At 51.6% G+C, this 13,462-nt stretch overlaps 1 protein-coding gene across 1 annotated transcript in view; it reads right to left on the reverse strand.

Annotated features, from left to right (window-relative positions):
- The window catches only part of pou2f2b (POU class 2 homeobox 2b), a 333,861-nt gene extending 320,750 nt beyond the window's left edge, over nucleotides 1-13,111 (reverse strand). The window contains exons 1-4 of the mRNA XM_087980873.1: nucleotides 12,786-13,111; nucleotides 10,654-10,719; nucleotides 2,640-2,674; nucleotides 2,285-2,347 (exon numbers count right to left, since the gene is read on the reverse strand). Coding sequence (XP_087836999.1) covers nucleotides 2,285-2,347; nucleotides 2,640-2,674; nucleotides 10,654-10,719; nucleotides 12,786-12,813 — 192 coding nt within the window. The 5' untranslated portion in view covers nucleotides 12,814-13,111. The remainder of the gene's footprint in view (nucleotides 1-2,284; nucleotides 2,348-2,639; nucleotides 2,675-10,653; nucleotides 10,720-12,785) is intronic.
- Nucleotides 13,112-13,462: the final 351 nt, after the last annotated feature.

Raw genomic sequence — 13,462 nt, forward strand, 5'->3', positions numbered from 1 at the left:
AGTGGGGACTGTATTACACACTGACGCTGGGTGTGAACGGGGACTGTGTTACACACTGACACTGGGTGTGAACGGGGACTGTATTACACACTGACGCTGGGTGTCAACGGGGACTGTGTTACACACTGACACTGGGTGTGAGTGGAGACTGTATTACACACTGACGCTGGGTGTGAACGGGGACTGTGTTACACACTGACACTGGGTGTGAGTGGGGACTGTATTACACACTGACGCTGGGTGTCAATGGGGACTGTGTTACACACTGACACTGGGTGTGAGTGGGGACTGTATTACACACTGACTCTGGATGTGAACGGGGACTGTGTTACACACTGACGCTGGGTGTGAACAGGGTCTGTATTACACACTGACTCTGGGTGTGAACGGGGACTGTGTTACACACTGACGCTGGGTGTGAACGGGGTCTGTATTACACACTGACTCTGGGTGTGAACGGGGTCTGTATTACACACTGACTCTGGGTGTGAGCGGGGACTGTGTTACACACTGACTCTGGGTGTGAGCGGGGACTGTGTTACACACTGACGCTGGGTGTGAACGGGGACTGTGTTACACATTGACGCTGGGTGTGAGCGGGGACTGTGTTACACACTGACTCTGGGTGTGAACGGGGACTGTATTACACACTGACGCTGGGTGTGAGCGGGGACTGTGTTACACACTGACGCTGGGTGTGAGCGGGGACTGTGTTACACACTGACGCTGGGTGTGAGCGGGGACTGTGTTACACACTGACACTGGGTGTGAGCGGGGACTGTGTTACACACTGACTCTGGGTGTGAGCGGGGACTGTGTTACACACTGACGCTGGGTGTGAACGGGGACTGTGTTACACATTGACGCTGGGTGTGAGCGGGGACTGTGTTACACACTGACTCTGGGTGTGAACGGGGACTGTATTACACACTGACGCTGGGTGTGAGCGGGGACTGTGTTACACACTGACGCTGGGTGTGAGCGGGGACTGTGTTACACACTGACGCTGGGTGTGAGTGGGGACTGTGTTACACACTGACACTGGGTGTGAGCGGGGACTGTGTTACACACTGACGCTGTGTGTGAGCGGGGACTGTGTTACACACTGACTCTGGGTGTGAACGGGGACTGTATTACACACTGACGCTGGGTGTGAGCGGGGACTGTGTTACACACTGACGCTGGGTGTGAACGGGGACTGTGTTACACACTGACGCTGGGTGTGAGCGGGGACTGTGTTACACACTGACGCTGGGTGTGAACGGGGACTGTGTTACACACTGACGCTGGGTGTGAGCGGGGACTGTGTTACACACTGACGCTGGGTGTGAACGGGGACTGTGTTACACACTGACGCTGGGTGTGAGCGGGGACTGTGTTACACACTGACGCTGGGTGTGAGCGGTGACTGTTACACACTGACGCTGGGTGTGAGCGGGGACTGTGTTACACACTGACGCTGGGTGTGAACGGGGACTGTATTACACACTGACGCTGGGTGTGAGCGGGGACTGTGTTACACACTGACGCTGGGTGTGAACGGGGACTGTGTTACACACTGACGCTGGGTGTGAGCGGGGACTGTGTTACACACTGACGCTGGGTGTGAGCGGTGACTGTTACACACTGACGCTGGGTGTGAGCGGGGACTGTGTTACACACTGACGCTGGGTGTGAACGGGGACTGTCTTACACACTGACGCTGGGTGTGAACGGGGACTGTCTTACACACTGACGCTGGGTGTGAGCGGGGACTGTGTTACACACTGACGCTGGGTGTGAACGGGGACTGTATTACACACTGACGCTGGGTGTGAGCGGGGACTGTGTTACACACTGACGCTGGGTGTGAACGGGGACTGTGTTACACACTGACGCTGGGTGTGAGCGGGGACTGTGTTACACACTGACGCTGGGTGTGAGCGGTGACTGTTACACACTGACGCTGGGTGTGAGCGGGGACTGTGTTACACACTGACGCTGGGTGTGAACGGGGACTGTCTTACACACTGACGCTGGGTGTGAATGGGGACTGTCTTACACACTGACGCTGGGTGTGAGCGGGGACTGTGTTACACACTGACTCTGGGTGTGAACGGGGTCTGTGTGAGCGGAGTTGCCATGTTGCTGATCTGCAGAGGCAGCCTGACGGCAGTGATTTCGACCTTCTCGCTGTGCGGATCGATGCAGAGCTGCCCGGTTGTGCTCCAGAAGCGGTTGGAGTTTTTGCCGGTTGTTTATGCAGAGAGACAGTGCCCGAAGCCACCCTCTCTCTCACTCTTACCTTGGTGGTGAAAGTGGAGGGTGCTGGTGCCGTGGAAAATGATGGAAGTTTGTTTGAGTGCGTCTGAAACAGAAAGAGAGACTTTGGGTGACGGCACCTGCACACACACTGACCTGCTCCTGCACCACTCCCCGATACGGTGCAGCCCACACCCTCCACACTAACACCATGCCACCTTGCACATCTTACTGTGGATCTCTGCATCTCGCTTACCCCCCCCCCCCCCCCCCCCCGCCCCTTCCCAGATCCTCCTCACGACATTCAGGCTCTATCACTGCTCCCACACCTTTGTCCAATACACGGCTGGATCCCAGCACATCCCACTGCAGATCTGTTTAACCATGGCACTACCTACCTGGTGATTGACATCAGGCCCATTTCTCTCCGTGTCTGGAAAGGGAAGAGAGAGACACAAACATTAATCAGCCATCGGCCCACGAAAGGGCTGCCCAAGATTAGAGGCAAGCAGCAGCAGTGCAGGGAGCTGGTAATCACGACAGAGAGAGAATCCCCGCCAAGGTACACCTTCAGTTTAACATGCTCGAGTCAGCTGGGACCCAGAGACAGAGAGAGAGTGAGAGAGAGGGGTTACTGTAGTACTGTAATATTACAGAGTCAGTGCTGAGGGAGTGGGCACTGTCGGAGGGTCAGTGCTGAGGGAGTGGGCACTGTCAGAGAGTCAGTGCTGAGGGAGTGGGCACTGTCAGAGGGTCAGTGCTGAGGGAATGCCGCATTGTCGGAGGGTCAGTGCTGAGGGAGTGGGCACTGTCGGAGGGTCAGTGCTGAGGGAGTGGGCACTGTGGGAGGCTCAGTGCTGAGGGAGTGGGCACTGTCGGAAGGTCAGTGCTGAGGGAGTGGGCACTGTCGGAGGGTCAGTGCTGAGGGAATGCCGCATTGTCGGAGGGTCAGTGCTGAGGGAGTGGGCACTGTCAGAGGGTCAGTGCTGAGGGAGTGGGCACTGTGGGAGGGTCAGTGCTGAGGGAATGCCGCATTGTCGGAGGGTCAGTGCTGAGGGAGTGGGCACTGTCGGAGGGTCAGTGCTGAGGGAGTGGGCACTGTCAGAGGGTCAGTGCTGAGGGAGTGGGCACTGTCGGAGGGTCAGTGCTGAGGGAGTGGGCACTGTCGGAGGGTCAGTGCTGAGGGAGTGGGCACTGTCGGAGGGTCAGTGCTGAGGGAGTACCGCACTCTCAGAGGGTCAGTGCTGAGGCAGTGGGCACTGTCAGAGGGTCAGTGCTGAGGGAGGGCCGCACTGTCAGAGGGTCAGTGCTGAGGGAGTGCCACACTGTCAGAGGATCAGTGCTGAGGGAATGGGCACTGTCGGAGGGTCAGTGCTGAGGGAGTGCCGCACTGTCGGGGGGTCAGTGTTGAGGGAGTGGGCACTGTGGGAGGGTCAGTGCTGAGGGAGTGGGCACTGTGGGAGGGTCAGTGCTGAGGGAGTGCCGCACTGTGGGAGGGGCAGTGCTGAGGGAGTGGGCACTGTCAGAGGGGCAGTGCTGAGGGAGTGGGCACTGTCGGAGGGGCAGTGCTGAGGGAGGGCCGCACTGTCGGGGGGTCAGTGCTGAGGGAGGGTCGCACTGTCGGGGGGTCAGTGCTGAGGGAGGGCCGCACTGTCGGGGGGTCAGTGCTGAGGGAGTGGGCACTGTGGGAGGGTCAGTGCTGAGGGAGTGGGCACTGTGGGAGGGTCAGTGCTGAGGGAGTGCCGCACTGTCGGGGGGTCAGTGCTGAGGGAGTGGGCACTGTGGGAGGGTCAGTGCTGAGGGAGTGCCGCACTGTCGGGGGGTCAGTGCTGAGGGAGGGCCGCACTGTCGGGGGGTCAGTGCTGAGGGAGTGGGCACTGTGGGAGGGTCAGTGCTGAGGGAGTGCCGCACTGTCTGGTTCCATGGTCTGACAGAGTTTCCTCCTGTGGCCTGCTTTAATCGTGTCTAAACCTGGCCCATGCTGATTCCGGGCCTTTGAACACATGGACTCAGCACTGTCTGGTCAACCAGGGTTCCCCAGACAGACAGTAACAGAAATACAGTGATACACTCGGACACACACAAACCTATACACAGACTTACATACTCTCACAGACGCACAGAGAGACCTATAGATGTGCACACCCACATGCACAATGCAATCTGATTGGAAGGCTTTGGGTTATACAGAGAAGCTGGACAGGCAGGGATGTTTTTCACGGGGGGTGAGAGGTGACGTTATCGAGGTTTATAAAATAATGTGGGGTATTGATCGCGTTAATGATTCTTGTCTTTCCCCTCGGATGGGGGATTTCAGGACAAGGGGGTATTTTTTTAACATGATTTAAGAGAGACATGACACTCAATTTAGTTTTCCATGGAGAGTGGTTTGTGTGTGGAATGAAATTCCAGAGGATGTGGTGGATGTGGGTGAAGTTACAATGTCTAAAAGATATCTGGATAGGTGCATGGATGGGAAACATTTGGAGGGATATGGGTCAGGAACGGGCAGGTGGGACGAGTTTATTTTGGGATTATGTTCGACATGGACTGGTCGGGCCGAAGGTTTTGTTTCTGTGTTGCATGACCGATCAGTGGCTTCCTAATACTTGTCCAAGAGCAGATTAAAGTGACCTCTGATGCAATTATCCAAGACTTTGGAGAAACCATGCCTCGAGTGCTGTGTGCAGATTTCACCTCCACATTTCTACAACAAAACCTTGGAGATGGCTTCCCCCCATTCATCCCCGGGAGACGGTGCTCAGTCAACTGCGTTAGTATGGTCTGGAGTTTCGAAGATTGAGAGGCAATCTCATTGAGACCGACAAGATTCTGGAAGGAGTTATGCTGTCATCGGGATGTGCAGCATGGAAACAGACCCTTTGGTCCAACCCGTCCATGCCGAGCAAATATCCTCAGTCCCTCTTGACTCATATCCCTCTCGACTTTCCCATTCATCTACCCATCCAGATGCCTTCTAAATGTTGTAATTGTCACCAGAAAGTGGGATGAACTAATCGTGCAGATAGATAAAACAAATAGAGTATGATATCGTTGGGATTACAGTGACCAGTGACTCTATGACAAGGAAGGAACATATAAATATGGGCAGCACAGTGGTTAGCACTGCTGCCTCCCAGCACCAGGGTTTGATTCCACCCTCAGGCGACTGCCTGTGAGGAGTCTGCACATTCTCCCCGTGTCTGCGTGGGTTTCCTCCGGGTGCTCCGGTTTCCTCCCATAATCCAAAGATGTGCAGGTCAGGGTGTATTGGCCACGCGAAATTGCCCGTAGCGATCCAGGATGTGGAGGAGTGAACGTCGAGTAATAGCGTAGGGGAATGGGTGTGGGTGGGTTACTCTTTGGAGAGTCAGTGTGGTCTTGTTGTCACTGTAGGGATTCTATGGGATTGGTGAGAGACAGCAGCAGGCCTGAGGATTGGAAGTCCAAGTGTAGGCTTGCAGTGAACAGCCAAACTGATTGTAAAAGCTTTGGTAGGTATGTGAAAACAATTAGTGAGGGCGCATGCAGTTTCCTTCCAGTCTGAAGCGGAGGAACAAAGAGATGTCAGGTCAACAAAATATAGTTTTGTGTTCACAAAGGAAGGCCCAAATGACAGGCCAAAAGCACTGAATCACAGCTTGGCGGGAAATGGGGGTTTGAGGAAACTGATGGGATTGAAGGCCAATGGATCTCCAGCACCTGAGAATCTACAACCCCAAAATACCTCAGGAAGTGCCTCGAGAAACAGTGGGTGGACTGGTGGTCATCTTTCAAGATTCGATAGACTCCAGAATGGCGACTGGGTCGAGGCGAGCAAACCCAAACTCCCATTTTTGAAGAATAAAGGAGGTAGAGAGAAAACAGGCAGGTGCTGACCTGGTGAGCCTGACATTGAATTCCGTCACAACAAGCACTTAAGGCCAAGATATTATTCACAGAATTCATATCATGGTGGAGGAAGGCCATTCGGCCCATCAAGTCCACACCAACCCTCCAAAAAGCAATCCCCAGACCTACCTAGCTACCATATCCCTGTTACCCTGCATTTCCCATAGCTAACTCACTTAACTTGCACATCTTTGGACTGTGGGAGGAAACCGGAGCACCCGGAGGAAACCCACGCAGACACGGGGAGAATGTGCAAACTCCACACAGAGAGTCTCCCCGGGTGCCTGGTGCTGTGAGGCAGCAGTGCTAACCACTGAGCCACCGTGCCACTCCAATTAGATTTGGCTTTTAAGGTTAAAAGGATCAAACAGGACAAAGGGATTGAGTTGGCTTGTTTCGATTGAACGGTGAAACAGGTTCAATGGGCCGAATGGCCTCCTTTTGCTCCTGTTTTCTGTGTTGGTATAAGAGAGCTGTTTAACATCGTCAACACAGGGGGAGTCACAGACTTGACACGGTCCTTTGGAAAGCTTCATCCTCTGTGTTATGAAACCGAACAGTCAATGTCAGTGATAGAGATGGTGCTGAGTGAGCAGTGACCACTCAGTGACATGAACAAACGATAACTTCTCCAGTCAAACAGCCACAAAAAGCGAACAACTTTTTCCAGCCTGATCAAAGAGGCAAATGGCAATAGGCACAGCATTCGGTTGGATTTATTACTGTCTCGGTACAGGGAGAAGTTTTGTTTTGGGTGCAGTATGGGGCAGACGCTTCATCAATGACCTTCCCGCCATCATAAGGTCACAAGTGAGAAGTTTCCCGATGACTGCACAATGATCAGCACCATTTGCCACTCATCAGGCGCTGAAGCAGTCCGTGCTCAAATGCAACAAGATCTGGACAATATCCAGGCTTGGGCAGCACAGGTGGCAAGTGACATTCACACCGCACAAATGCCAGGCTACGGACATGGTCAACAAGAGAGACGCTAACCACTGCCCCTTGGGTATTCAATGGCACTGAATGACCAATTATCAACATCCTGGGGGTTACCATTGACCAGAATCTGAACTTAACTAATCGTACAAATACAGTGGCTTCAAGATGGACCCTGCAGCGAGCAACTCGCCTCCTGACTCTCCAAAGCCTGTCCGCCGTCGACAAGGCACAAGTCAGGAGTGTGAGGGGATACATGCCATTTACCTGGATGACTGCAGCCCATACAAATAACACTCAAGAGGCTCAATACTATCCAAGACAAACCAGCCATTTAATTGGCACTCCATCCACAAATACCCTCTTCCCCTGCCACCGACCCTCAGTAACAGCAGTGTGTACCAGCTACAAGATGCGCTGCAGAAACTCACCAAAGATCCTCAGACAGCACATTCCAAACCCATGATCACTTCCATCTAGGAGGACAAGGGGCAGCAGATACATGGGAACACCACCTCCTGCAAGTTCCCCTCCGGGCCCCTCACCATCCTGACTTGGAAATATAATACACTTCCCTCAGTGTCGCTGGGTCAAAATCATGGAATTCCCTTGCTAAGGGCATTGTGGGTTTCCCTAGAGCACGTGGACTGCTGCAGGTCAACAGGGAAGCTCACCCCCACCTTCTCAAGGAGCTACTGAGGACAGGCTTAAGTGCCTGTCTCGCTAGCGACCCCCATATCCCATGGGTGAAGAGAGTAAAGGAGATACTCTGCAGCAGCCATGTGGCAACATACCACAGAGAATTGAGTGGATCTAGTGAAAACGAAGGTGATAAAGTTTGATCACTTTTCAATTGCAGAAAGATGGCTGACTGAGGTCTTATTTAAACTTAGGGAGAGGCTTGAGCCAAACTGAAAGGGAATGAATGCAGCCTTGGTGGGGAGAGGTGTTACAAGTCACTCAGAAATCGTTGTGTTTACATACATGTTACCCAGCAGTCTTTCCTCTTGAGCTCTGGACACTGATGGTCCAGGTCTCATTCCTTCTATTACACAGGTGACTAGGCGTCCCTCAGTGCCTGCTCTTGAGTCAGAAGGATTTGCAAGTTGATCTATGACCTGCCGTTTTTTAAACATTCATTGGCGTCACTGGCTAGGCCAGCATGTCCCGCCAATCCGAGAAGGCAGTTAAGAGTCAATCATATTGCTGGGGTTCTGGAGTCACATGTAGGCCTGACCAGGTCAGGACAGCAGTTTCCTTCCCCAAAGGACATTTACGACCCAGATGGGATTCATGGTCATCATTAAACTCTTAATTCCAGATCTTCACTGAGTTCAAATATTGTAATCTGCCGGGTTGGGATTTGAACCAGGATTCCCAGAATATTCCCTGGGTCTCTGGGTTAACAGCCCAGCGATAACACCACAAGGACCATCACCTGCCCTGAAGTGACTGTGTTAGTAACACAATGCCCTGAGGCAGTCGGGTATGGGCTGGGAGTCAGATCCGGAGCTTCGAGTTTGTTCACGGGGACACTGTGCCACCAGACATGGCAGTTTACAAGAAATACTGCTCAATCCAAAGCTGTGAACATCAGTGTTAGGTTTAAGGAGTGGCTCGACACACAAATGAGTCTGAAAAGGGGCACACATTTCGGATGGACTGAGTTGAAATGGGGGAAGAGGCAGCTCATGTGGAATCAGCCTCGTTAGCTTTTGTGCTGTCAACTCCAGGTCAGTCGGGGTGTGAAGGACGGCCCAAATAAAGAGGCTTGCCTGCTGTCCCGCTCAGTCAGCCCAGCAGCCCTGCGGTTCCCACCAGCACTCAAACAGAATCTTACCGCCAGCTAACCCACACTTCACTGAGTCATCACTCCCTGAGTTGTCTGCTTTGAACTCACTCTCAAAACACTTTCGGTGCAGCCCGATCATCAGCCCCTCTTTTTTTCCGATATTTCAAAAATCATAAAATCTTTAATCATAAAAAAATCTCTGTGCATATACACATTGTCACAAAAGCGAATTGGTTCTGTCCAGTTACATATCAAGTAAATAAACAAACCATTGGAGTTTGACTATCCAAAAAAAACCAAAGGCCTCTCTTACACATACAATACTCATATTTACAGAAGATCAGGCACTGGGAGGGTCCAATAACTGAACGGACTCCCATTTACCTTCAGCAGGAAAACCTGTCTTTCCCCACTGTGCCTCAGCAGCAGCTGCCCCAGGCTTTAGTGTGACCCTCAGAACATTAAAACATAGAACATCAAACATTACAGCGCAGTACAGGCCCTTCGGCCCTCAATGTTGCACGGACATGTGAAACCAATCTAAAGCCCATCTAACCTACACTATTCCATTCTCATCCATATGTCTATCCAATGACCATTTAAATGCCCTTAAAGTTGGTGAGTCTATTACTGTGGGAGAAAGTGAGGACTGCAGATGCTGGGGATCAGAGCTTAAAAATGTGTTGCTGGAAAAGCGCAGCAGGTCAGGCAGCATCAAAGGAGCAGGAGAATCGACGTTTCGGGCATAAGCCCTTCTTCAGGAGTCTATTACTGTTGCAGACAGTGTGTTCCACACCCCTACTACTCTCTGATTAAAGAAACTAACTCTGACATCTGTCCTATATCTATCACCCCTCAGTTTAAAGCTATGTCCCCTCATGCTAGCCATCACCATTAAAGGAAAAAGACTCTCACTGTCTAACCTATCTTACCCTCTGATTATCTTATATGTCTCGATTAAGTCAACTCTCAACCTTCTTTTTAATAAAAACAGCGTCAAGTCCCTCAGCCTTTCCTCATAAGACCTTCCCTCCATACCAGGTAACATCCTGGTAAATCTCCTCAGGACCCTCTACAAAGCTTCCACACCCTTCCTATAATGCAGTGACCAGAACTGGACACAAGCCCCCACGTGCGGCCGCACCAGAGTTTTGCTCAGTTGCAGCATGACCTCATGGCTTCGAAACTCAATCCCTCTCCCAATAAAAGCTACCACACCGTCTGCCTTGGACCTTGGAAGGTGTCAGTCTGCAACACTCAGTCAGGGTCAACTCCTTGCTCTGGAAGACCCACAAGGTTCGGGCAGACCGAAGAGGGTTTTTCACCGGGTTGTTGGTCCCCCAGATACAGTGGATGTTTGTCTCGGTGTGTGTCCAGGGGAACAGACTGTAGAACACAGAGTCTCACTCCCGGAGCTGCTCGAGATGAACTTCGACACAACTCGCTGCATCTTTGTGAAGGCACATTCCAGCAGGAGATGTCTGACAGTCTGTAACCCCCCCCCCCCCCCCCCCAAACCCCCACCACCTCGCAGCCGCTTCGTGGGTAAGGTGCGGTGGCACAGACCGACTGGGTGTACAGGAAGGACCTCACAGGTAGTGCCCTTCTCACCATCAGATACCAGTCCGACCATCAGCCCCGCCTGTAATGCTGGGTGATGGAGTGCTGTACACAGAGAAAGGACTTGAGGCAGGCTGAGCAAGAGACACAGATAACTGGGGACGGTGAGCGGGAGTGGGGTTGAGGAACTGCAATGCTCCAAAACATGCAACAAACCTGTGGCAGCGTACCTGTCAGTTCCAGCTGGGAATCCAACCTGGGATTCTGACATTCTGTCCCTTTGTTCATTCTTATTGCTGCAAAACAACAGAAACAGAATCAACTTCAAACCAATCACATTGAAGCTGAGAGAGAGAGAGAGAGAGAGAGAGACTTACAGTGACAGGGAGAAAGGGATGAAGTGAGAGAGGGTCAGAGACTGTGACAGACAACAGCCAGAGATTGAGAGATTCAGACAGAGACAGTGGATGAGAAACTGAAGGGAGAAAGAGAGAGAGAAAGACGGCGAAAGAGATTCAGAAAGAGAGAGAGACAGAGACAGAGTCAGAGAGAGACAGGGTGAGAGTGAAAGAGGGCAGAGTAGAGTCATAGAGATGTACAGCACAGAAACAAGACGCTACAATCCAACCCGTCCATGCTGACCAGATATCCCAACTCAATCTAGTCCCACCTGCCAACACCCAGCCCATATCCCTCCAAACCCTTCCTATTCAAATACCCATCCAAATGCCTCTTAAATGCTGTAATTATACCAGCCTCCACCACTTCCTCTGGCAGCTCATTCCATACACATCCTTTTTATGTCTTTCCCATCTCACCCTCTAGTTCTGGATTCCCCAACCCCAGGGAAAAGACTTTGCCTATTTATCCTATCCATGCCCCTCATGATTTTATAAGGTCACCCCTCAGCCTCCGACGCTCCAGGGAAAACAGCCCCAGCCCGTTCAGCCTCTCCCTGTAGCTCAAATCCTCCAACCCCGGCAACATCCTTGTAAATCTTTTCTGAACCCTTTCAAGTTTCACAACATCTTTCCGATAGGAAGGAGACCAGAATTGCATGCAATATTCCAACAGTGGCCTAACCAATGTCCTGTACAACCGCAACCTGACCTCCCAACTCCTGTACTCAATACTCTGACCAATAAAGGAAAGCATACCAAACGCCGCCTTCACTATCCTATCTACCTGTAACTCCACTTTCAAGGAGCTATGAACCTGCACTCCAAGGTCTCTTTGTTCAGCAACACTCCCTAGGACCTTACCATTAAGTGTATAAATCCTGCTAAGATTTGCTTTCCCAAAATGCAGCACCTCGCATTTATCTGAATTAAACTCCATCTGCCACTTCTCAGGCCATTGGCCCATCTGGTCCAGATCCTGTTGTAATCTGAGGTAACCCTCTTCGCTGTCCACTACACCTCCAATTTTGGTGTCATCTGCAAACTTACTAACTGTACCTCTTATGCTCACAACCAAATCATTTATGTAAATGATGAAAAGTCATAGACCCAGCACCGATCCTTGTGGCACTCCACTGGTCACAGGCCTCCAGTCTGAAAAACAACCCTCCACCACCACCCTCTGTCTTCTACCTTTGCGCCAGTTCTGTATCCAAATGTAAGAGTGTTAGAGATCAAGATTGGGAGGGTCATGGCAGGAGAGGGAAAATGGGAGAATACAAGTAGGTTAGATGCTTGTCAAGAATGTACAAGAGGGTTATAACACGGATTCACTAAACCCCACTCCTTAACCAAATGCTTGCATCATCTCCCAGTATGCCCACCAGTATGCCCACCAGACAGACTGCTCATGCCCATTGGCCATTTTGCACATACAGCTCTCCCTCAGTCAGACACAAATGCCGGGCTATGAACATCTCCAACAAGGGAGCATCTAACCATTGTCTTTGAAAACCAAAGGTATTTCCGTCATTAAGTGCACTCCTATCAACATTGACTGGCCTCAGTGGCTGCAAGAGCAGGTCAGAGGCTGGGAGCCCTGCAGTGAGTAACTCCCCTCCTGACTCCCCCCCCCAGCCTGTCCCACCATTGGTAAGGCACAGGTCAGGAGGGTGAGGGGATACTCCCCACTTGCCCCTGGATGGGGGCAGCTCCCACAACTGTCAAGAAGCTCAACACCATCCAGGAACAAAGCAGCCCCCGCTGGATTGGCACCACATTCAAAAGCTTCCACTCCCTTCACCGCTGACGCTCAGTAGCAGCATTGTGTACCATCTACAAGATGCACTGCAGAAACTCACAAAGATCCTCAGGCAGCACCTTCCAAACCCATGGCCCCTTCCATCTAGAAGGACAAGCAGCGCGAACACCACCTCATGTAAGTTCCCCTCTGAGCCACTCACCATCCAGACGTGGAAAAACATCAGCCATTTCTTCAGTGTTGCTGAGTCAGAAACCTGGAATTCCCTCCCTGACAACATTGTGGGTCTACCTTCAGCACATGGTTCAGGAGATGGGTAATAAAAGCCTCAGCACACTTCCAATGAATTAACAATGAAAACCAGACAGGTCTCAAGAGAAGTCAAATTTGACTCAAAGTGAAACTCTGTCGAAAGACAGCGACACTTAATTTTCGATATTTTTGGATTGTGGTTGAAATGGATTAAAGGACTGTTTTAAAAAGCCAAGGGTTAGTGGAGGATTGCTACGTATTTTAAAAGCAAGCACAGTTTACACAGGTACACTCCTTCAAACGTAGTTGAACCTCGAGCCAGCGTCTGTGCACGAATGATACTTTGGTTAGCAACAAGAAGCTCATTGGTCTGTGGGCTCATGAGCAGTAACCAATGGTATTGGTTTTCTGCCCACCAACTGTTATATGATTGGTTCTCAGGTAATGGAATAAGCTGGCGCTGTGACCAAGATATTGAGAATCCTTCAGACCTCCACCGGGGAGGGTACAACGTAGAAAGAAGTGGTCTCCCATTGGGGACAGTGGACAGCGAAGAGGGTTACGTCAGAGTACAACAGGATCTGGATCAGATGGGCCAATGGGCTGAGGAGTGACAGATGGAGCTTA

The sequence above is a fragment of the Chiloscyllium plagiosum genome, unplaced genomic scaffold (genome assembly GCF_037043375.1).
Source record: "Chiloscyllium plagiosum isolate Xiang-an unplaced genomic scaffold, Cpla_swu_hap1 HiC_scaffold_38, whole genome shotgun sequence".
NCBI lineage: Eukaryota > Metazoa > Chordata > Chondrichthyes > Orectolobiformes > Hemiscylliidae > Chiloscyllium > Chiloscyllium plagiosum.